The sequence below is a fragment of the Symphalangus syndactylus genome, chromosome 6 (genome assembly GCF_028878055.3).
Source record: "Symphalangus syndactylus isolate Jambi chromosome 6, NHGRI_mSymSyn1-v2.1_pri, whole genome shotgun sequence".
NCBI lineage: Eukaryota > Metazoa > Chordata > Mammalia > Primates > Hylobatidae > Symphalangus > Symphalangus syndactylus.
In genome coordinates, this window is record NC_072428.2 from 70746538 (window position 1) to 70770204 (window position 23667).

General features: G+C 37.6%; 2 protein-coding genes across 4 annotated transcripts; one reads left to right on the forward strand and one right to left on the reverse strand.

Moving 5' to 3' along the window:
• Positions 1–309: 309 nt before the first annotated feature.
• LOC129483936 (tripartite motif-containing protein 49D-like) lies at positions 310–6468 on the reverse strand. Of its 2 annotated transcripts, XM_055281346.2 has the most exons (6): positions 6054–6464; positions 5673–5768; positions 3721–3951; positions 2973–2995; positions 2001–2098; positions 310–852 (listed from the first exon to the last, which is right to left on the reverse strand). In XM_055281346.2, exons 1-6 carry the CDS (start codon positions 6462–6464, stop codon positions 353–355), a joined length of 1359 nt encoding a protein of 452 aa, XP_055137321.1. In that variant the 3' UTR covers positions 310–352. The 2 variants fall into 2 exon arrangements, with proteins under 2 accessions (XP_055137321.1, XP_055137323.1); XM_055281348.2 differs by lacking the exon at positions 3721–3951 and having other exon boundaries at positions 6054–6468.
• An 8224-nt stretch (positions 6469–14692) lies between these two features.
• On the forward strand, positions 14693–20867 carry LOC129483937 (tripartite motif-containing protein 49D-like). Of its 2 annotated transcripts, XM_055281349.2 has the most exons (6): positions 14697–15107; positions 15393–15488; positions 17210–17440; positions 18166–18188; positions 19063–19160; positions 20325–20867. In XM_055281349.2, the coding sequence occupies exons 1-6, from the start codon at positions 14697–14699 to the stop codon at positions 20822–20824; spliced, it is 1359 nt and encodes a 452-aa protein (XP_055137324.1). In that variant the 3' UTR covers positions 20825–20867. The 2 variants fall into 2 exon arrangements, with proteins under 2 accessions (XP_055137325.1, XP_055137324.1); XM_055281350.2 differs by lacking the exon at positions 17210–17440 and having other exon boundaries at positions 14693–15107.
• Positions 20868–23667: the final 2800 nt, after the last annotated feature.

Below are 23667 nucleotides of genomic sequence, written 5' to 3' on the forward strand. Positions count from 1 at the left end.
AAGATCCCGACTGCCTTCCACTGATTTTAACTTCATTCGGACATGTCTGTCATCTATTATTTCACTCAGTGGCAGTCAGAAGTGAAGAAAAGAGAAAACAGGGAATATATTTTGTGCCAAGATCATGAATAATGATTTTTCAGAAATTTATTAATAAAGAACCAACACATATACTTTTAGTGTTTTTACCGCATTTAATAGTAACACAATAAATGAGTGTTAATAACATTAGGATGCAATTCAAGACATAGAACAGAACCTATTTTTCCTGTTTGATAAGGCACAAGGAAGAGGGCTTTCTGGGATAAAGGGGTTCCCACAGCAGGTGAACACATTTCTGATTTGTCTCTGGTCAGAGGTGAATACAGCAAAAGACAGGCCTGAGAGGAGGTGAGAAGGAGCAATTAGGGATGGTGTATATAGGGGAGCTTTGATTAACATCAACAAAGCTCACAGTTCTAGCTTCACAATCCAGGAATAATCCTACATGGCTGGTAGGTCTTGGGACATATTGCAGTGTAATTGGGGAGGTGGTAAAGAGACTGCACTGAATGTCGTTCTTAACACACCCAAGACTAAAGAGTCCCTCCTCTCCATATATATTGCCATTCTGATTCTTCCCTTGCCAATACTTATTACAGACACCAAAAGCCCAATTCCAAGAGTCCCCCACATGGACCTCCCAGTAATATTTGCCGGAGGTGAAAGTCTGAGCACCCCATGCAAGAAAACTTGTAGGTGTTGCAGTGATATGGGGTGCATTTTGACGGTCACATCCAATACAAATGCTTCTGAAATCTCCACATCGAAAGATATGACTGTTGGCTTCATTATGATGCAGAGTAATATCCACTGCAAAATAAATAAATAAATAAATAAATAAATAAATAAATACAAAGAAAGAAAGAAAGAAAGAAAGAAAGAAAGAAAGAAAGAAAGAAAGAAAACATGCATAGACATGTGTAAATAAGCAAAAATTGTTCTATCAAGAAATTAATTTACCAGGAAAACGTAAAGTCACAAGGACACTTTTGCTTGTAACTTCTAATAAAGTATAGAGGTGATTAATATTATCTACAAGACAAACAAAACGCTAACCACAGATATTAAAAGCGTTTTGGAAACTTACACACTGAGGGCCAAATGTAAGATCAACTTCTTTCAATCCAATTTTCAAAGCAAAATTTGCACATTATATGCCCTAAATGCTATGCTGTTATCAAAATCATTATTTAGAAATGTTTCTTATTCTTAAAAACTAGTGCTATCATTTTGGAAAGAATGTGATGATTTTCAGTTACTCAAGAGCTGCTCTAGATAACTGGATAAAAATCCGTAAGTACATGTCATAAGTGATAATTTAAAGCAGATTTCTGCAAAATCTTGTACCAGTCTCTCTGTGGCCTTCCATGCTAGCTTGGGGCTGAAGCTAGATTTTAGACTTAACATGTAGCTTTTGATATTGCAATTAAACTGAACTTCTTTTTGTTTGTAATTTTACTTGTATTCACAAAATGATTTCTTCTTTTTATTTTTACCCATTAACTAATTTTCTTGGAAATACATAAAATATATCCATTTAAAAAATTTAAAAACCCCAAGAATCTCCAGTAAACTATATTCCCCAAAAGAACAGTTCTTAGCTGTTCAAATGAATACACTAAAGAAATGTAAAATTTTGTATTTAACATTAAATAACTCACCTTCATTCTGAGCATTGTTCCATTTGCTCCTTTTTTAAATTTGCTACACTGTTCCTTTTTCCCATTACATTACTCAGTACATATGAGGCCATAATGTATTTGTTTTTCACTATCTTTCAAACTTAATGCTATAAATCTGACTATACAGACACAGATACAAAAGGGTTGCATGATTATATTGTTCACTTATGTCTATAAAGAAGTAAAATATTTGATAAAGGGTGAAATATTACCTATGTGATCCTAACAATAATAATATTTAGATAGTGGGAGTGCTGCCTGTGGGTGGAGACTTACCTCGGAATTGGTTGAGCCTGTCCCTCAGTCCAGTGATGGGCCCCGCCCTGAGCTCTGGATTCAGAGGCTGGGGCATGTGCAGCAGCACACACTCACTCCTGCAAGGAAAAACCTGCGGTTACAACATCTACAGCCATAAAATAAATAAAAGTCACTATTTGCATTTAAAAGACATTTCATGAGAATCCTTTGAACCCACAAATTTGATAATTCAAAAATTACTTCCTTTTTGAAATTAATTCCTATTTACAGCTTCCAAATTTTAAAGCATAGTGGGAGAGTCTGAGTCAGAATTCAGTCTGATCTTTCTTCTTTTTTGCCCCAAATGTGTAAGGTTCCTTAGCCTTATGGCCTTGAGAATATTCAGAGACGAAATTCTGAGTTCCACTTCTTGGTAGACTCCCCTGACATCTTTGTCTGAAATAGCGGGGTCCTGGGGAGACTGCTGCATCTGCTGCTTCCTTTTCAAGATAAAGAATGTGAAACTTGTTCTAGGCAGCTAGACCTGCCTTTTAGAAACAAGCTTTCCTAGAGGCTTATACAGTTCTAACACTCCACAGTTTTTTCAATCTATTTTTCAGAACTGTTAACTGATATGTATATAGGTATGAACAACAAATCATCAACTTTTTCGCTGCTAAAATACTTCCCCCACTTCTCTCCTGCTTCCTCTGGTGACTTTCTCACCATCCACAAAACAAAACTTCATCTTTCACCTATGCAGGCTTTTAAGCAATAAAACAAAATCACGAATAAACATGTTTTTTTTTAAATTTTATTTCACTATTTATGTATGCATTTATTTACTTAGTGGTCTTGTCTTTTCTGGTGTGGGAACGAAAGTAGACGCGAAAAAAGAATAAAGTAGTATCAATCAATATCTTAATCATTTATGCCATGACTTTGGTAGAGCCTGCTTTGATATTCGTGGAAACTGAGAGAACATACTCTAAAATCCAGGTACACACTCACCTGTATAATATGTCTCCAAAAGCCTGTAAAAAAAAAAAAAAAAAAAAAAAAAAGGAAAGATTTAGTGCAGTTCAAAAGATGCATCTTTCACTAAGTTCAGTGTGAAATTTGGAGTCAGTTCCTCAAGATATTATTTCCCTACCATCTTCTCTTCTGCAAAGCGTTTTCTATTTCTTCTGTAATGGAAAACCCAGTCAGTCGTACTGTCGCTAATTAATGTCCTGGGAAGGTCTGAGCCTTGAAGACATTCTCTAAAGAAGCGAAGGGAGAAGAGGCCCAGAGAGTCTGTGCTCCACGGTAACCTCGAATAACCTACTCAGTCATCTTTCCCAGAACCTATTACCCAAATGAGTGGATCTCAAAATAATATTAATGTGAGCCTAGATTCCCAAAACTTCTGATCTTGCCGTGTCCTCAAATTAACCTAAATGTAAATGAATCACTCACTATTTTATACATGTTTGACAACCCAAAATGTGTTAGTGACTTAGTTGGGGGACAGTTATTGGGGCTGTTACCTTGACCATTCCACAAAGTTTTGTGGCTGGTGGATAGAGTAGGAGGGACCTTTGGCATGGTAGAATCCCTTGGCGGGGCTATACTCTCCCAATAAAGTAGCATTAGTTATGCGAATGTGTTTTTGGAAACACATCATGGAAATAAAGGTAGGGAGATGGATTTCAGCCACAAGGAAAATACTTATACATGTGAATAGTCAAAAACCTGAAACCACAGTGTGAGTTTTTACCTGAAGTAGCTCCACATCTGGTTTATGGCACATTTTCATCAGCTCCTCATACGTTCCTCTTAAAATCTCCCTCCTATGAGCCATTTTGGCTTTGCTTAAATGCAGTTGATGAAAAATATCTCTCCCCTTCTTTTTCAGCATCTCCAAATTCTGTTTTTCTTCCTCATGATGAAGTGCAGGCATCTTCTGATACTCAGCTCTAATAGCTTCTAGCCTTACATTCACATAATCCTGCAGTGATAATGGGTTAGTCAAAAGAGAAATGTATTTATCCATCTCCTATTAAATCTCACTGATTCGCTTTGTCTCTCGAACACCCAATAGTTTAAACCTCAGTCTTGCCCGTTCTTAGAATCCACAAATTTTTTTCCTTTCCTTTCTTTCTGCATAAAGATCAACATAGATGTATCTGACCAATTACATTAAATTTATTCAAGATAATGGGTGTTCTAAGACAGCTGGAAATAAAAAAAACACAATTTGACTTTCTCTATTCCAACCCATATTTATGGAAAAGTAAGAACAGTTCATGCTTAAGAGTTGGAGTATAGAGCTATAGTTACTAGAAAGGAAATAATTATTTCTATTTCTGAGATACGCAACAAGTTGCTTAAACTCATTATATGTGAAATGACCTTAGACTACCATGTCCAGCTAAATGCATTTTGCCCAGCAAAACCTATCCTAATAAGGCTGCATTTATGATTTGGCCATCTTTGCCTCCCTGAGTTCATTTCCTTCCATTCTTTTTCTAAGTCATCCCAATCTGAAACATAGACTTCTTTGTGGTTCCCCGGGCCTCCAAATATACACAAACTCAAAATTACTGCATATGCTGTTCTCTCCAACTAGAATTTTACACACACACGCACACACACACACATATACGTATATACACACTCATGGTCCGCATATATATCCATACACACTTTCGTGCTCCCCTTCCTCTTCAAAACTTTGTTCAATTTGAATTTTTCAGTGAGTCTTTTTTCTGACCACCCTATTTAAAACTCAGACACTAATCTCCAGTTTCTGGCCTCTGTTGTCCTTTTCTACTTCCCTGCTTGATTACCCTCCAACAAAGAATCTACCACACTGGAACACATCATGTATTGCACATACTGGCATGTTGACCATTTTTGCCTCTGTCATTTGGATTGTACGATTTGTGAGGACAAAGATGCTTTCTTTCTTCTCTACTAGCAGATTTTCTAATTTAATATTCAACATAGACTAGGTTCTTATGAAATACTTTTCAACACACTAATATTAGCTATCATACCCTCCGAGTATACATCCACAAAGAGAAAATCATTTTTAATATTTCTCTGCCTGAAGTCCTCAGAGTTCTCCTTATATTTAGATACTAGTTCCCATATTTCGGGCATGTTTGCATGTCTCCCTCAAGACACAAATCTGTATTTCTCACCACTTTTCTCATCATATGTTGTGGATTATTCAATATTGACTAGTTTAGATTCTTAATTTCATGGTTGCCCTAGATTTCCCCTGTCACTCTTTCTGCCCCAAATTTTCCATGCAATTCCAAATACTACTTGTCCACCAGCATTCAGATTAATGCTGACCCGGGCTCAGAAGGTTCACTTGAGCTTTCCATGCCTGTCAAATAACTCTTATGCCCAGCATATCCAACCAGCACATATAGAACGCTGTGAGATGGCCCAGTTTCTTGTATCTGTTGGTGTATAGCTACAGGTTTGTATGAAAACAAACCAGCATGCTTTGTGTAACATCAATGGTTTTGTTAGAAATCCCATCTAACAGTCATACTATTCTACATAAGAAATGAGGCCAGTTTTTCTCAATGTATTCTTTTTTTTTTTTTAATGGACTCCCAGAAACATTATGGTTTGATATCAAGTTCCTATTTTAAGAGTCACCCATTTGCCCTCTGTAAGTTCCTGGAGAAGGTAGCGTAGTACAGGACTAACCTTCCAGTGGCTGATTCTGGTGGTTTCCACGTTCAGGTTTCTCTGATTTTCACGAGCTTTTCCCCATAAAGACTGCATTTTCTTTAAAAGCTTCTCCTGCAAAAGAGCCACAGATTGAAGCACCAGTGAAGACAGTAAAGTAACATGCAGACCGTTTCATAGGGAGGGGGCCCAGAATGAGGGACAAGTAAGTCCCTAGGAAATGGCATTTCTTCTATTTCCCTTCATCTTCATCAAATCTCAGAGGTTTGAAGCTAAGAAAGCCCAAAAGAGAGTTGCTTAAAGGGACTCAGGGTTGGCTTTACCCAATCTCCAAGAAAATAGGCCCACAGGAATTTCATGTGTCCTTAATAGACATAGATCTTCAGAGGCATCACTTACCCGGTGTTCCTCAGCAGCCCACTCAACGGGACAGTGTCTGTGATCCCGGTGCTCCTGAGAGCTGGAGCATAGCGAACAGAGCAGGCTCTTGTCCACTTCACAGAACATCTTCTTTGTCTCCCTGTGAGTGCCACACATTTGCTCCTCAGAGCTCAGGAATAGCCAGAGACTGGCTTTCCTGGCAAGGGAAGCCATCTTCTTCAAACGAATGTTAGTTTTGAGGTTTCTCTGCTGTGTTGACTTTATGCATTCAAAGCACTGAGTAAGAATTGGGATCTCTTGCCAGTGGAGGTAGAAACAGGGCCTGCAAAAGCTGTGCCCACAGCCCATGGTGACCGGGTCTATGAAGTAGTTCATGCAGAGGGGGCAGGTGACTTCCCTCTGGAAGACTTGCGAGATTCCAGAATTCATGTTTCTGAGGAAGAAAGAGCAACATGTCATTTTGGGGTCTGGGTTGATGAAAAGCTTCCGAACACGTGGAGATAAGTGATAGCTCTAGTTTCTTCTCTTGCCAGTGTTCATTAAAGCACAGCAAACTATTTCTTCTGTAACAAAAATACAAATCTCACACAGAGAGAGTCTCCCGGCTTTATAGTAGATATTGCTGACTAGATGACTCACAACCGCTTCTACTCCTAGTTCCTGTCTGTAACATAATACTAATCTCTTCAATTTCCCATTTTCTGAATGTGGATCTGGAAATTGGGTTTGATTCTAAGTGGCCTAGAATAAATTGTAGTTTTTCCTATTCTTCTTTCACATAACTGCTGAATGAGTATGAAAGAGTGGGAAAAACTGCCTTGGCCAAAGAAATACGAGAAGATGGCCAGAGGGTCCTGTGATATGTTTTTAGAGAGAGACACAACAGTGGGGCAGCAAACCACCATGGCACATGTTTACCTGTATAACAAGCCTGCACGTCCTGCACATTTATCTCAGGACTTAAAATAATATAAAATTAAAGTAAAATAAAAAACCAAAACCAAAAGAAAATAGAAAAACCAGTCAACCAACCAAATCAACAAATAAAAAACAGCAATTAAACCAATTTAGGTTGAATAGAAGAGAAAAAGTAATTAAAGGTATTGGGCCTTTTTATTTTCTCGTGGATTAAATTAACTTCTCCTAGGGATACCCAAACTCTGAACTAACATATAGTAGGATTTTTGTGAATCTTAAAGAGGTGTAATTATATTTCTATGGTGTGATGGTGAATTTTAGGTATCAGTCTGACTGGATTAACCAACACCTAGGGAACTGGTGCAGCATTGTTTCTGGGTGAGTCTGTGAAGGTGTTTCCAGAGGAGAGAGACATGTGAGTTGGTGAGCTGAGTGGGACCATCATCCCTCAATGTGAGTGGGCACCATTCAATCAGCTGGTAGCTCAGATAAAAGGAAAAGGCCAGAGAAAAGGCAATTTCCTCTTTCTTTCTCCTGAAGCTGGTTCTGAGGCTTTCAGCCTTGAGCTCAGTCAAGATAACGGCATCCTCAGGACATCAGCTTAAAGACAGCCTATATTTGGAACTGCTCAGACTCCATAATCAAGCAAACGAATTATCCTGATGAATTCCCTCTCGTGTAGAATCATGTGTAGCTTGAGGACAGATACATGTTCTGAGAAATGTGTAAGGAGGTTTTATTTATTTACTTTTTGAGATGGAGACTCACTCTGTCACCCAGGCTGGAGTGCAGTGGTGCAATCTCGGCTCACTGCAACCTCCGCCTCCTGGGTCAAGCGAGTCTCCTGCCTTAGCCTCCTGAGTACCTGGTATTACAGGAACATGCCACTACACCCGGCAAATTTTTTCTTTTCTTTTTTTTTTTTTTTTTTTTCCAGTAGAGATGAGGTTTTGCCCCGTTGGCCAGGCTGGACTTGAACTCCTGGCCTCAAGTGATCTGCATGCCACAGCCTCCAAAAGTGCTGAGACTACAGGCATGAGCCACTGCACCTAGCCAGGCGGTTTTATTGTTTTGACATGATAGAATATACTTATACAAACCTAGGTGGTATAGCCTGCTACACACCTGTGATATACAGTACAGCCTACTGCTCCCAGACTACAAAACTGTACAGCATGTTCTGCACTGTATACTGTAGGCAATTGTAACACAGTGGTAATTATTTAGTATGTAAACATATTTAAATACAGAAAAGGTACAGTAAACATACTGGTATTATAATCTTATGTGACCGCCATGTGTGGTTTGTGGTTGGCTGAAATGGCTCATGAATGTATCTCTACATGTATACATACACATCCTATGATTCTGCCTGTCTGGAGAGCCCTGACTAATACATAAACTATGGTCTCTGGCAATTTTAAGTCCTTTTCTTTACTCTCCTTTCTTTGATAACGCTGCTGAATTTTAGTGAAAGAAATGAAAAATCTTAGAATTGTGAATATTCTCCAGAGGTCATCTAAGTCATTTTAAGGAGTTTTTCATCGTTTAATAAGATTAAGACTCAAGCGAGATGGCAACCACCATCACGTATCAAATTATATCTTCTATATTTATTTGGTCAAAAAATTGTGTTTTGATTTCCAAACTAGGATGTTTTGGGGAGCTTTCTCATTTTTTTCAGTTTCACTATTTTGCGACTCTCATCATTACCTTACTAATTTAAAGTTATGTCTAAATGCTGAATGAATGAATTAACATTCATTAACGTCTTCTCAATTCAATTAGATAATATTAATACACTCATTACACATATATTTACACACACCTATGTGTACATACATGTATAAATATCAACTCCATATATTCATTATGCATACATATCGGTTGCAGCAAACACCAGATATTTCAAATTTTTCAAAACTATATTGAAGAATGATAGAAAACGCAAAATAACAACAATTAGTATCCTCATAATTCATAAAACCTATAGTAAGAATATGAATTACAAACGGTGTCATTGTGTAGATTTAAGATAATGAGATATTTTTAACACTCTAATTTATTATTTTGTAAAGGAAAGAAGATATAATTTTATCAATATAGGTTTCACTCACCGCTGGGTTCTTTGAATGGTTCCCACGATGATTCTTCCGGAAATAATTCTGTTAAGTACTCCTCAAGGTCAGGAGCTCATTCACCGCAGTACTGAATTTCAGAGGTCACCAAAATACAGCTCCCTCTAAGCGCGCTCCTTCTCCTTTGGAGAAAACTGAGCTCATCTCTTCTATGTCCTTTTATAAGAATCTGTGAAGACCACACCCACCTCTTTAAGTGGGTGGAGTATTGAGAAAGGTTGAGAATAAGATGATTAGGTTTATGCAGTATGTAGATCACACCTTTGCACCGCTGATTAAATTATCATCACTCCTTAAAAAACCATGACTGAACTGAATCATATGTAACGTAAATCCTATCAGATTAGACACACAGTGGAAATCAACTAAGTTGCATTCTATACTGTTTATTGAGTTTCATCCAAGATACAGGCATTCCTTTAAAGGCGCATGTATTTATTCTAGAGAAACTGTCTCCTTGTGGAGTGCAGTGGTACAATCATATCTCACTGCAGCCTTGAATTCCAATGCTCAAGGGATCCTCCTGCTTCAGCCTCTCAAGTAGCTAGGACTACAGTCGCACACCATCCCACCTCGCTAATGTTTTTTAAAACTTTTCAAAGAGTCAGGGTATGGCTCTGCAGCCCAGGCTGTTCTACAACTCCTGTCTTCAAGTGATCCTCTGGTCTTGGACTTCCGAAGTGCTTGGGAGTGCAGGCATAAACCACCTCGTCCAGCCTTAAATGCTGCTTTAGTACATTTACAGGATATTCGAAGAGAAGTCCAACAGGAAGATAAAACATTTTTTTTTCTACCACACCAAGAGAAATCACTGACTAACCAAATAACTACTATTTTGAGGTCTCTCGTAGAATTTACAAAACGTTGCCAATCTCATGGGTGAAATATGAATTCTTATTTTAATGCTTTTCTCCACAAGGTGCATGATGTTCTACCATGATTAAAAGTGCAATATAATAATTAATTTGGGGATTAAAAACGAGTTTTAGGATGTAGGCTGATTCACAAATACAGAATCCAAACGATAGGGATGGACTGTATTTTTCTTTCTATAACAAATATTTTTGTTGTCATGTGACAAATTAAAAAAGAAAAGAGATTTCAGAAGCGGCTACTACTCAAATATTTTCTTTTTTTTTTTTTTTTTTTTTGAGAAGGAGTCTCCCTCTGTCTCCCAGGCTGGAGTGCAGTGGCGCAATCTCGGCTCACTGCAAGCTCCGCCTCCCGGGTTCATGCCATTCTCCTGCCTCAGCCTCTCCGAGTAGCTGGGACTACAGGCGCCCACCACCACGCCCGGCTAATTTTTTGTATTTTTAGTAGAGACGGGGTTTAACCGTGGTCTCGATCTCTTGACCTCGTGATCCACCCGCCTCGGCCTCCCAAAGTGCTGGGATTACAAGCCTGAGCCACCGCACCCCGCTACTCAAATATTTTCTGACAGAGGAATTCTTTGCCAATAGCCCACACAAGAGTTATATTCAAGAGTGTCAGAACAGTGAAGACAAATCCATCAGCCCTATGTCTGTCAAGGTTCAAAAAGTCTGTCAAGGTTCAAAAAGTCTGTCAAGGTTCAAAAATCAAAGCAGAACCCATAATATATATGTATAATTAGGGAGATCCACATATGAATTAAGTGCAAGCAACTGATTTCCACAGTTGATTGGCTGCCTGAGCAAGTATGAGATCCCTGTTAAAGTCAGTTAGGAAGAAAAATCCTCAGCTGGCTGGGTCCCAATAGTCATGATTCAAAGCTTTGGTCCAAAGTCAGTAGGGGGCAATTGGAAGATTAGAGTCCCATTTGCTATTTTAAATGTTGTTCAAGGAATGCCTATGTCTTTCTTTAAGGGAGTTTCACTGATGAAGTCAGGCTTACCTGGGTACACTTGCTAGTTACAAGAGAAGGGCCTTTGGTTACATCTGCAAAACACCTTCCCAGTAGGTCCTACGTGAGTGTTTCATTGAATAATAATAAGAAAGTTTGTCTATGCCACAAAGTCCAGTTTCATTCTCCTACATGAGGCCTGCCAATTATCCCACCACCATTTGTTGAACAGGGTGTCCTCTCTACACTTTATGTTTTTGTTTGCTTTGTCGAAGATCAGTTGGTTATAAATATTTGGGTTTATTTCTGGGTTCTCTATTCTATTCCACTGGTCTATGTGCCTATTTTTTTACGAGTACCATGCTGTTTTGGTGATGAATAAAGGCCTGGAGTATGGGGATGTAATGCTCAGGAGCTAGACAGTCAGGTGCAGCAGCACAGCCTCATCCAGCAATTAGAGAGGGGATAGAAACAGAGAAAGGTGGGGAAGACTAGAGGCAGGTTTAGGAAAGGAACCAGAGCCCTTGGCTGGGTCGAAATGTGGGTGGAGGGCGATTCCAGCTTGTCTTCTGCAGCATGAATACCCTGACCCCCTGCCACAAACAGACATCTATACACAGAAGCTCTCCTGTGACTGAGATTCTTGGTTATTTTCTTCCTTGATGCAATTTTCTTGCTTGAGTCAATTGAATGACTCCCGGAAAGTGGTGTAAAAATTGGTTCCTAATAAAATTTGCAATTTGAAAATATTCTATTTGAAGCAGATGAATGGTTAACAACTTTGGAAAACCAATATTTCCAGTGTGTGTCTAATCTGATAGGATTTACGTTACATATGATTCAGTTCAGTCATGGTTTTTTAAGGAGTGATGATAATTTAATCAGCGGTGCAAAGGTGTGATCTACATACTGCATAAACCTAATCATCTTATTCTCAACCTTTCTCAATACTCCACCCACTTAAAGAGGTGGGTGTGGTCTTCACAGATTCTTATAAAAGGACATAGAAGAGATGAGCTCAGTTTTCTCCAAAGGAGAAGGAGCGCGCTTAGAGGGAGCTGTATTTTGGTGACCTCTGAAATTCAGTACTGCGGTGAATGAGCTCCTGACCTTGAGGAGTACTTAACAGAATTATTTCCGGAAGAATCATCGTGGGAACCATTCAAAGAACCCAGCGGTGAGTGAAACCTATATTGATAAAATTATATCTTCTTTCCTTTACAAAATAATAAATTAGAGTGTTAAAAATATCTCATTATCTTAAATCTACACAATGACACCGTTTGTAATTCATATTCTTACTATAGGTTTTATGAATTATGAGGATACTAATTGTTGTTATTTTGCGTTTTCTATCATTCTTCAATATAGTTTTGAAAAATTTGAAATATCTGGTGTTTGCTGCAACCGATATGTATGCATAATGAATATATGGAGTTGATATTTATACATGTATGTACACATAGGTGTGTGTAAATATATGTGTAATGAGTGTATTAATATTATCTAATTGAATTGAGAAGACGTTAATGAATGTTAATTCATTCATTCAGCATTTAGACATAACTTTAAATTAGTAAGGTAATGATGAGAGTCGCAAAATAGTGAAACTGAAAAAAATGAGAAAGCTCCCCAAAACATCCTAGTTTGGAAATCAAAACACAATTTTTTGACCAAATAAATATAGAAGATATAATTTGATACGTGATGGTGGTTGCCATCTCGCTTGAGTCTTAATCTTATTAAACGATGAAAAACTCCTTAAAATGACTTAGATGACCTCTGGAGAATATTCACAATTCTAAGATTTTTCATTTCTTTCACTAAAATTCAGCAGCGTTATCAAAGAAAGGAGAGTAAAGAAAAGGACTTAAAATTGCCAGAGACCATAGTTTATGTATTAGTCAGGGCTCTCCAGACAGGCAGAATCATAGGATGTGTATGTATACATGTAGAGATACATTCATGAGCCATTTCAGCCAACCACAAACCACACATGGCGGTCACATAAGATTATAATACCAGTATGTTTACTGTACCTTTTCTGTATTTAAATATGTTTACATACTAAATAATTACCACTGTGTTACAATTGCCTACAGTATACAGTGCAGAACATGCTGTACAGTTTTGTAGTCTGGGAGCAGTAGGCTGTACTGTATATCACAGGTGTGTAGCAGGCTATACCACCTAGGTTTGTATAAGTATATTCTATCATGTCAAAACAATAAAACCGCCTGGCTAGGTGCAGTGGCTCATGCCTGTAGTCTCAGCACTTTTGGAGGCTGTGGCATGCAGATCACTTGAGGCCAGGAGTTCAAGTCCAGCCTGGCCAACGGGGCAAAACCTCATCTCTACTGGAAAAAAAAAAAAAAAAAAAAGAAAAGAAAAAATTTGCCGGGTGTAGTGGCATGTTCCTGTAATACCAGGTACTCAGGAGGCTAAGGCAGGAGACTCGCTTGACCCAGGAGGCGGAGGTTGCAGTGAGCCGAGATTGCACCACTGCACTCCAGCCTGGGTGACAGAGTGAGTCTCCATCTCAAAAAGTAAATAAATAAAACCTCCTTACACATTTCTCAGAACATGTATCTGTCCTCAAGCTACACATGATTCTACACGAGAGGGAATTCATCAGGATAATTCGTTTGCTTGATTATGGAGTCTGAGCAGTTCCAAATATAGGCTGTCTTTAAGCTGATGTCCTGAGGATGCCGTTATCTTGACTGAGCTCAAGGCTGAAAGCCTCAGAACCAGCTTCAGGAGAAAGAAAGAGGAAATTGCCTTTTCTCTGGCCTTTTCCTTTTATCTGAGCTACCAGCTGATTGAATGGTGCCCACTCACATTGAGGGATGATGGTCCCACTCAGCTCACCAACTCACATGTCTCTCTCCTCTGGAAACACCTTCACAGACTCACCCAGAAACAATGCTGCACCAGTTCCCTAGGTGTTGGTTAATCCAGTCAGACTGATACCTAAAATTCACCATCACACCATAGAAATATAATTACACCTCTTTAAGATTCACAAAAATCCTACTATATGTTAGTTCAGAGTTTGGGTATCCCTAGGAGAAGTTAATTTAATCCACGAGAAAATAAAAAGGCCCAATACCTTTAATTACTTTTTCTCTTCTATTCAACCTAAATTGGTTTAATTGCTGTTTTTTATTTGTTGATTTGGTTGGTTGACTGGTTTTTCTATTTTCTTTTGGTTTTGGTTTTTTATTTTACTTTAATTTTATATTATTTTAAGTCCTGAGATAAATGTGCAGGACGTGCAGGCTTGTTATACAGGTAAACATGTGCCATGGTGGTTTGCTGCCCCACTGTTGTGTCTCTCTCTAAAAACATATCACAGGACCCTCTGGCCATCTTCTCGTATTTCTTTGGCCAAGGCAGTTTTTCCCACTCTTTCATACTCATTCAGCAGTTATGTGAAAGAAGAATAGGAAAAACTACAATTTATTCTAGGCCACTTAGAATCAAACCCAATTTCCAGATCCACATTCAGAAAATGGGAAATTGAAGAGATTAGTATTATGTTACAGACAGGAACTAGGAGTAGAAGCGGTTGTGAGTCATCTAGTCAGCAATATCTACTATAAAGCCGGGAGACTCTCTCTGTGTGAGATTTGTATTTTTGTTACAGAAGAAATAGTTTGCTGTGCTTTAATGAACACTGGCAAGAGAAGAAACTAGAGCTATCACTTATCTCCACGTGTTCGGAAGCTTTTCATCAACCCAGACCCCAAAATGACATGTTGCTCTTTCTTCCTCAGAAACATGAATTCTGGAATCTCGCAAGTCTTCCAGAGGGAAGTCACCTGCCCCCTCTGCATGAACTACTTCATAGACCCGGTCACCATGGGCTGTGGGCACAGCTTTTGCAGGCCCTGTTTCTACCTCCACTGGCAAGAGATCCCAATTCTTACTCAGTGCTTTGAATGCATAAAGTCAACACAGCAGAGAAACCTCAAAACTAACATTCGTTTGAAGAAGATGGCTTCCCTTGCCAGGAAAGCCAGTCTCTGGCTATTCCTGAGCTCTGAGGAGCAAATGTGTGGCACTCACAGGGAGACAAAGAAGATGTTCTGTGAAGTGGACAAGAGCCTGCTCTGTTCGCTATGCTCCAGCTCTCAGGAGCACCGGGATCACAGACACTGTCCCGTTGAGTGGGCTGCTGAGGAACACCGGGTAAGTGATGCCTCTGAAGATCTATGTCTATTAAGGACACATGAAATTCCTGTGGGCCTATTTTCTTGGAGATTGGGTAAAGCCAACCCTGAGTCCCTTTAAGCAACTCTCTTTTGGGCTTTCTTAGCTTCAAACCTCTGAGATTTGATGAAGATGAAGGGAAATAGAAGAAATGCCATTTCCTAGGGACTTACTTGTCCCTCATTCTGGGCCCCCTCCCTATGAAACGGTCTGCATGTTACTTTACTGTCTTCACTGGTGCTTCAATCTGTGGCTCTTTTGCAGGAGAAGCTTTTAAAGAAAATGCAGTCTTTATGGGGAAAAGCTCGTGAAAATCAGAGAAACCTGAACGTGGAAACCACCAGAATCAGCCACTGGAAGGTTAGTCCTGTACTACGCTACCTTCTCCAGGAACTTACAGAGGGCAAATGGGTGACTCTTAAAATAGGAACTTGATATCAAACTATAATGTTTCTGGGAGTCCATTAAAAAAAAAAAAAGAATACATTGAGAAAAACTGGCCTCATTTCTTATGTAGAATAGTATGACTGTTAGATGGGATTTCTAACAAAACCATTGATGTTACACAAAGCATGCTGGTTTGTTTTCATACAAACCTGTAGCTATACACCAACAGATACAAGAAACTGGGCCATCTCACAGCGTTCTATATGTGCTGGTTGGATATGCTGGGCATAAGAGTTATTTGACAGGCATGGAAAGCTCAAGTGAACCTTCTGAGCCCGGGTCAGCATTAATCTGAATGCTGGTGGACAAGTAGTATTTGGAATTGCATGGAAAATTTGGGGCAGAAAGAGTGACAGGGGAAATCTAGGGCAACCATGAAATTAAGAATCTAAACTAGTCAATATTGAATAATCCACAACATATGATGAGAAAAGTGGTGAGAAATACAGATTTGTGTCTTGAGGGAGACATGCAAACATGCCCGAAATATGGGAACTAGTATCTAAATATAAGGAGAACTCTGAGGACTTCAGGCAGAGAAATATTAAAAATGATTTTCTCTTTGTGGATGTATACTCGGAGGGTATGATAGCTAATATTAGTGTGTTGAAAAGTATTTCATAAGAACCTAGTCTATGTTGAATATTAAATTAGAAAATCTGCTAGTAGAGAAGAAAGAAAGCATCTTTGTCCTCACAAATCGTACAATCCAAATGACAGAGGCAAAAATGGTCAACATGCCAGTATGTGCAATACATGATGTGTTCCAGTGTGGTAGATTCTTTGTTGGAGGGTAATCAAGCAGGGAAGTAGAAAAGGACAACAGAGGCCAGAAACTGGAGATTAGTGTCTGAGTTTTAAATAGGGTGGTCAGAAAAAAGACTCACTGAAAAATTCAAATTGAACAAAGTTTTGAAGAGGAAGGGGAGCACGAAAGTGTGTATGGATATATATGCGGACCATGAGTGTGTATATACGTATATGTGTGTGTGTGTGCGTGTGTGTGTAAAATTCTAGTTGGAGAGAACAGCATATGCAGTAATTTTGAGTTTGTGTATATTTGGAGGCCCGGGGAACCACAAAGAAGTCTATGTTTCAGATTGGGATGACTTAGAAAAAGAATGGAAGGAAATGAACTCAGGGAGGCAAAGATGGCCAAATCATAAATGCAGCCTTATTAGGATAGGTTTTGCTGGGCAAAATGCATTTAGCTGGACATGGTAGTCTAAGGTCATTTCACATATAATGAGTTTAAGCAACTTGTTGCGTATCTCAGAAATAGAAATAATTATTTCCTTTCTAGTAACTATAGCTCTATACTCCAACTCTTAAGCATGAACTGTTCTTACTTTTCCATAAATATGGGTTGGAATAGAGAAAGTCAAATTGTGTTTTTTTTATTTCCAGCTGTCTTAGAACACCCATTATCTTGAATAAATTTAATGTAATTGGTCAGATACATCTATGTTGATCTTTATGCAGAAAGAAAGGAAAGGAAAAAAATTTGTGGATTCTAAGAACGGGCAAGACTGAGGTTTAAACTATTGGGTGTTCGAGAGACAAAGCGAATCAGTGAGATTTAATAGGAGATGGATAAATACATTTCTCTTTTGACTAACCCATTATCACTGCAGGATTATGTGAATGTAAGGCTAGAAGCTATTAGAGCTGAGTATCAGAAGATGCCTGCACTTCATCATGAGGAAGAAAAACAGAATTTGGAGATGCTGAAAAAGAAGGGGAGAGATATTTTTCATCAACTGCATTTAAGCAAAGCCAAAATGGCTCATAGGAGGGAGATTTTAAGAGGAACGTATGAGGAGCTGATGAAAATGTGCCATAAACCAGATGTGGAGCTACTTCAGGTAAAAACTCACACTGTGGTTTCAGGTTTTTGACTATTCACATGTATAAGTATTTTCCTTGTGGCTGAAATCCATCTCCCTACCTTTATTTCCATGATGTGTTTCCAAAAACACATTCGCATAACTAATGCTACTTTATTGGGAGAGTATAGCCCCGCCAAGGGATTCTACCATGCCAAAGGTCCCTCCTACTCTATCCACCAGCCACAAAACTTTGTGGAATGGTCAAGGTAACAGCCCCAATAACTGTCCCCCAACTAAGTCACTAACACATTTTGGGTTGTCAAACATGTATAAAATAGTGAGTGATTCATTTACATTTAGGTTAATTTGAGGACACGGCAAGATCAGAAGTTTTGGGAATCTAGGCTCACATTAATATTATTTTGAGATCCACTCATTTGGGTAATAGGTTCTGGGAAAGATGACTGAGTAGGTTATTCGAGGTTACCGTGGAGCACAGACTCTCTGGGCCTCTTCTCCCTTCGCTTCTTTAGAGAATGTCTTCAAGGCTCAGACCTTCCCAGGACATTAATTAGCGACAGTACGACTGACTGGGTTTTCCATTACAGAAGAAATAGAAAACGCTTTGCAGAAGAGAAGATGGTAGGGAAATAATATCTTGAGGAACTGACTCCAAATTTCACACTGAACTTAGTGAAAGATGCATCTTTTGAACTGCACTAAATCTTTCCTTTTTTTTTTTTTTTTTTTTTTTTTTACAGGCTTTTGGAGACATATTATACAGGTGAGTGTGTACCTGGATTTTAGAGTATGTTCTCTCAGTTTCCACGAATATCAAAGCAGGCTCTACCAAAGTCATGGCATAAATGATTAAGATATTGATTGATACTACTTTATTCTTTTTTCGCGTCTACTTTCGTTCCCACACCAGAAAAGACAAGACCACTAAGTAAATAAATGCATACATAAATAGTGAAATAAAATTTAAAAAAAAACATGTTTATTCGTGATTTTGTTTTATTGCTTAAAAGCCTGCATAGGTGAAAGATGAAGTTTTGTTTTGTGGATGGTGAGAAAGTCACCAGAGGAAGCAGGAGAGAAGTGGGGGAAGTATTTTAGCAGCGAAAAAGTTGATGATTTGTTGTTCATACCTATATACATATCAGTTAACAGTTCTGAAAAATAGATTGAAAAAACTGTGGAGTGTTAGAACTGTATAAGCCTCTAGGAAAGCTTGTTTCTAAAAGGCAGGTCTAGCTGCCTAGAACAAGTTTCACATTCTTTATCTTGAAAAGGAAGCAGCAGATGCAGCAGTCTCCCCAGGACCCCGCTATTTCAGACAAAGATGTCAGGGGAGTCTACCAAGAAGTGGAACTCAGAATTTCGTCTCTGAATATTCTCAAGGCCATAAGGCTAAGGAACCTTACACATTTGGGGCAAAAAAGAAGAAAGATCAGACTGAATTCTGACTCAGACTCTCCCACTATGCTTTAAAATTTGGAAGCTGTAAATAGGAATTAATTTCAAAAAGGAAGTAATTTTTGAATTATCAAATTTGTGGGTTCAAAGGATTCTCATGAAATGTCTTTTAAATGCAAATAGTGACTTTTATTTATTTTATGGCTGTAGATGTTGTAACCGCAGGTTTTTCCTTGCAGGAGTGAGTGTGTGCTGCTGCACATGCCCCAGCCTCTGAATCCAGAGCTCAGGGCGGGGCCCATCACTGGACTGAGGGACAGGCTCAACCAATTCCGAGGTAAGTCTCCACCCACAGGCAGCACTCCCACTATCTAAATATTATTATTGTTAGGATCACATAGGTAATATTTCACCCTTTATCAAATATTTTACTTCTTTATAGACATAAGTGAACAATATAATCATGCAACCCTTTTGTATCTGTGTCTGTATAGTCAGATTTATAGCATTAAGTTTGAAAGATAGTGAAAAACAAATACATTATGGCCTCATATGTACTGAGTAATGTAATGGGAAAAAGGAACAGTGTAGCAAATTTAAAAAAGGAGCAAATGGAACAATGCTCAGAATGAAGGTGAGTTATTTAATGTTAAATACAAAATTTTACATTTCTTTAGTGTATTCATTTGAACAGCTAAGAACTGTTCTTTTGGGGAATATAGTTTACTGGAGATTCTTGGGGTTTTTAAATTTTTTAAATGGATATATTTTATGTATTTCCAAGAAAATTAGTTAATGGGTAAAAATAAAAAGAAGAAATCATTTTGTGAATACAAGTAAAATTACAAACAAAAAGAAGTTCAGTTTAATTGCAATATCAAAAGCTACATGTTAAGTCTAAAATCTAGCTTCAGCCCCAAGCTAGCATGGAAGGCCACAGAGAGACTGGTACAAGATTTTGCAGAAATCTGCTTTAAATTATCACTTATGACATGTACTTACGGATTTTTATCCAGTTATCTAGAGCAGCTCTTGAGTAACTGAAAATCATCACATTCTTTCCAAAATGATAGCACTAGTTTTTAAGAATAAGAAACATTTCTAAATAATGATTTTGATAACAGCATAGCATTTAGGGCATATAATGTGCAAATTTTGCTTTGAAAATTGGATTGAAAGAAGTTGATCTTACATTTGGCCCTCAGTGTGTAAGTTTCCAAAACGCTTTTAATATCTGTGGTTAGCGTTTTGTTTGTCTTGTAGATAATATTAATCACCTCTATACTTTATTAGAAGTTACAAGCAAAAGTGTCCTTGTGACTTTACGTTTTCCTGGTAAATTAATTTCTTGATAGAACAATTTTTGCTTATTTACACATGTCTATGCATGTTTTCTTTCTTTCTTTCTTTCTTTCTTTCTTTCTTTCTTTCTTTCTTTCTTTCTTTCTTTCTTTCTTTGTATTTATTTATTTATTTATTTATTTATTTATTTATTTTGCAGTGGATATTACTCTGCATCATAATGAAGCCAACAGTCATATCTTTCGATGTGGAGATTTCAGAAGCATTTGTATTGGATGTGACCGTCAAAATGCACCCCATATCACTGCAACACCTACAAGTTTTCTTGCATGGGGTGCTCAGACTTTCACCTCCGGCAAATATTACTGGGAGGTCCATGTGGGGGACTCTTGGAATTGGGCTTTTGGTGTCTGTAATAAGTATTGGCAAGGGAAGAATCAGAATGGCAATATATATGGAGAGGAGGGACTCTTTAGTCTTGGGTGTGTTAAGAACGACATTCAGTGCAGTCTCTTTACCACCTCCCCAATTACACTGCAATATGTCCCAAGACCTACCAGCCATGTAGGATTATTCCTGGATTGTGAAGCTAGAACTGTGAGCTTTGTTGATGTTAATCAAAGCTCCCCTATATACACCATCCCTAATTGCTCCTTCTCACCTCCTCTCAGGCCTGTCTTTTGCTGTATTCACCTCTGACCAGAGACAAATCAGAAATGTGTTCACCTGCTGTGGGAACCCCTTTATCCCAGAAAGCCCTCTTCCTTGTGCCTTATCAAACAGGAAAAATAGGTTCTGTTCTATGTCTTGAATTGCATCCTAATGTTATTAACACTCATTTATTGTGTTACTATTAAATGCGGTAAAAACACTAAAAGTATATGTGTTGGTTCTTTATTAATAAATTTCTGAAAAATCATTATTCATGATCTTGGCACAAAATATATTCCCTGTTTTCTCTTTTCTTCACTTCTGACTGCCACTGAGTGAAATAATAGATGACAGACATGTCCGAATGAAGTTAAAATCAGTGGAAGGCAGTCGGGATCTTTCGCTTCATGCAAAAACTTGGAGTGAAGTCTCAATGATAACTGCGAAATGTTTTTCTTTCTCTTTATCTAACTATATCGCACTTATCCATCATGTTTCATTGTACTAATCTATCCCTTGAGTTAATATCATTTGACCTTCCATGCTGGGCTTCATTTTGGAATTCTCACCACATATATAAATAATCCTGCATTATTAGTGCGCTCTTCTACATTGAAATACACAAGGTGATCAGAACAATGCTGGATTCATTGAATTTTTTTTTAAAAAGTAACTAAATATTGACTCCTACTTCAAAACACACACAGTCATTTCCAAATAGATTCAAGTCCTGAAGGTAAGGGGAACATGATACAGTATTCTCATAAGCCTTTCTTAACCAGGACAAAAATTAACAAATAAAAAAATTAGTTGGTTTATATTAATGATGACTTCTGTGTTTCAAAAAACATGATACAAGAATTGAAACGCAAACCATTAGTGGAGAAAGATATTCACCCGAACATATATGAAATAAAATACAATACATGTGCATGATGAATACTGAAAATGTATTTTAAGTATTTTTCCAGATTCTTCCAGATTGGCATAGAATAAACTTGGATGGCAGAGTCAATGATGAGATTTGCTGTGGAAGTGGGAAACCATTTTTTGGAGGACAGTAGTAATGCTGTGAACTTATGCAAACAACCAAGTATTCAGTAGCAACTAAAATATGTCTCCATAAGATTATTTTACAGATGCGTATCTGAAATCTGAAATTTGGGAGAACATTCTACTAGTGTTCTCTAGGGAGAAAATACAACTGGAAGGAAGAAGGGAGGGAAGATGAAGGAGAGAGAAACAGAATGTATTTGAGAGAAAATGCTATTTAGACTAAAATGGAATACTGCAGATACCACCACAAAGTGGTTAAGGTGTGTCTTATGGAGCAGAGATGGCAGAAAATACCACAGTAAAGAGATCTACAGTTGGATTGTTAGTTCTGGACTTATTCTCTCAATGTTGTGGCTTCTAAACACATCAGTAATCTCCTTTGATCCATATGCTAATTAACAACCAACACTCTGCCCCCTCTCCCAGATTCTTTCATTGTTTTAAACCCGATCTAATTCTAATCCAGCAGGTCACTGTAACAAACATAATCATCTAAGAATTTTAAAAATATTTTTGATGAACTAGTGAATATAGCTCATTCTCAACACAAATACTGTTTGAGAGGAAAAGTCGATGGTATTTAAAACCATTTAAGTGCGTCCACACATGCAGAGATATACATATATATGTAAATATTTATGTATCTGAGTTAATTGCATCAATTAGAGTGGCTACCTGGATTAGGATTACATTGGGCTTTGCTGATGAAAGAATTCGGAATGTTGTTTGGTTACCTTGTAATACCTATATGAATATATTAACCCTGTAATTTTATTACTGGAGAAAGTCCCTTAGATGTAATCAAGGATGATTGTATAAGGATGCGTATTGTTGCACCCTTTCCAATCATGAAAGAGAGAAAAATACACATACTGTAATGTGGAAATTGTTTAGAAAACTAGAATGCATTTTACTAAACCCTGTAAAAACAAACACCATTTATATGCATCGATATATTGATACTAACGGACTTTCTTTTATCTCTTACGTGACTATAGTTCCTATTTTTCACTAGTATTTTTATTATGGACACAGACATAGTATTTTATTACGGACGGATATAGAAACAAAGATAATTCCCTCTACAGAGGGTATAAAAATTATATATAATTATATATTATATATATTACGTACTATATATTATAGGTAAATATATATTTATATTTTATATAAATATATATTATATATAAAATACATTTTTATTTACATGTTATATTATATATTTTATATTATAAATAGAATATAAATATAATTATTAAATATAAATATTATATTATAAAATATAAATAATATTTATATATTTATATTTTATATAATATATTTTATATATAATATAAGAAATTACATATATATAATATAGGGGCTCGATTAGTTTCTGCTAGTGTGAAGACAAGTCATATCATATCTAGGGGCCATGATGATAGGAGCAGTCAGAGGATTTCTTGCATTGTGATGAGTGCATATAAGTTAAACGAGCCACTTATCAGTAGAATTGATAGCAAGATAACCACTAGGGTTACTTCTTATGAAATTGTTTGGGCTACAACTTGTAATGCGCCAGTTAGTGCATAATTTGAATTTAATTGCTCATCCTGATCATAGAATGGAATAGACGGCTAGGCTTGATATGGTTAGTAAAAATAGGAGGCCTATATTAAAATTAATTCGACGATCTGCTATAGGGAGGGGGGTTCACAATAGGAGAGCGATAGAAAGGGACAGGGTTGGAGCAATAACATAAAGGGCAATAGTAGATGTTGAGGGCCATAGGGGTTCTTTGCTGAAAAGTGTTATTGTGTCAGCGAATGGTTGAAGCAGTCCCTAAGGGCTTACAA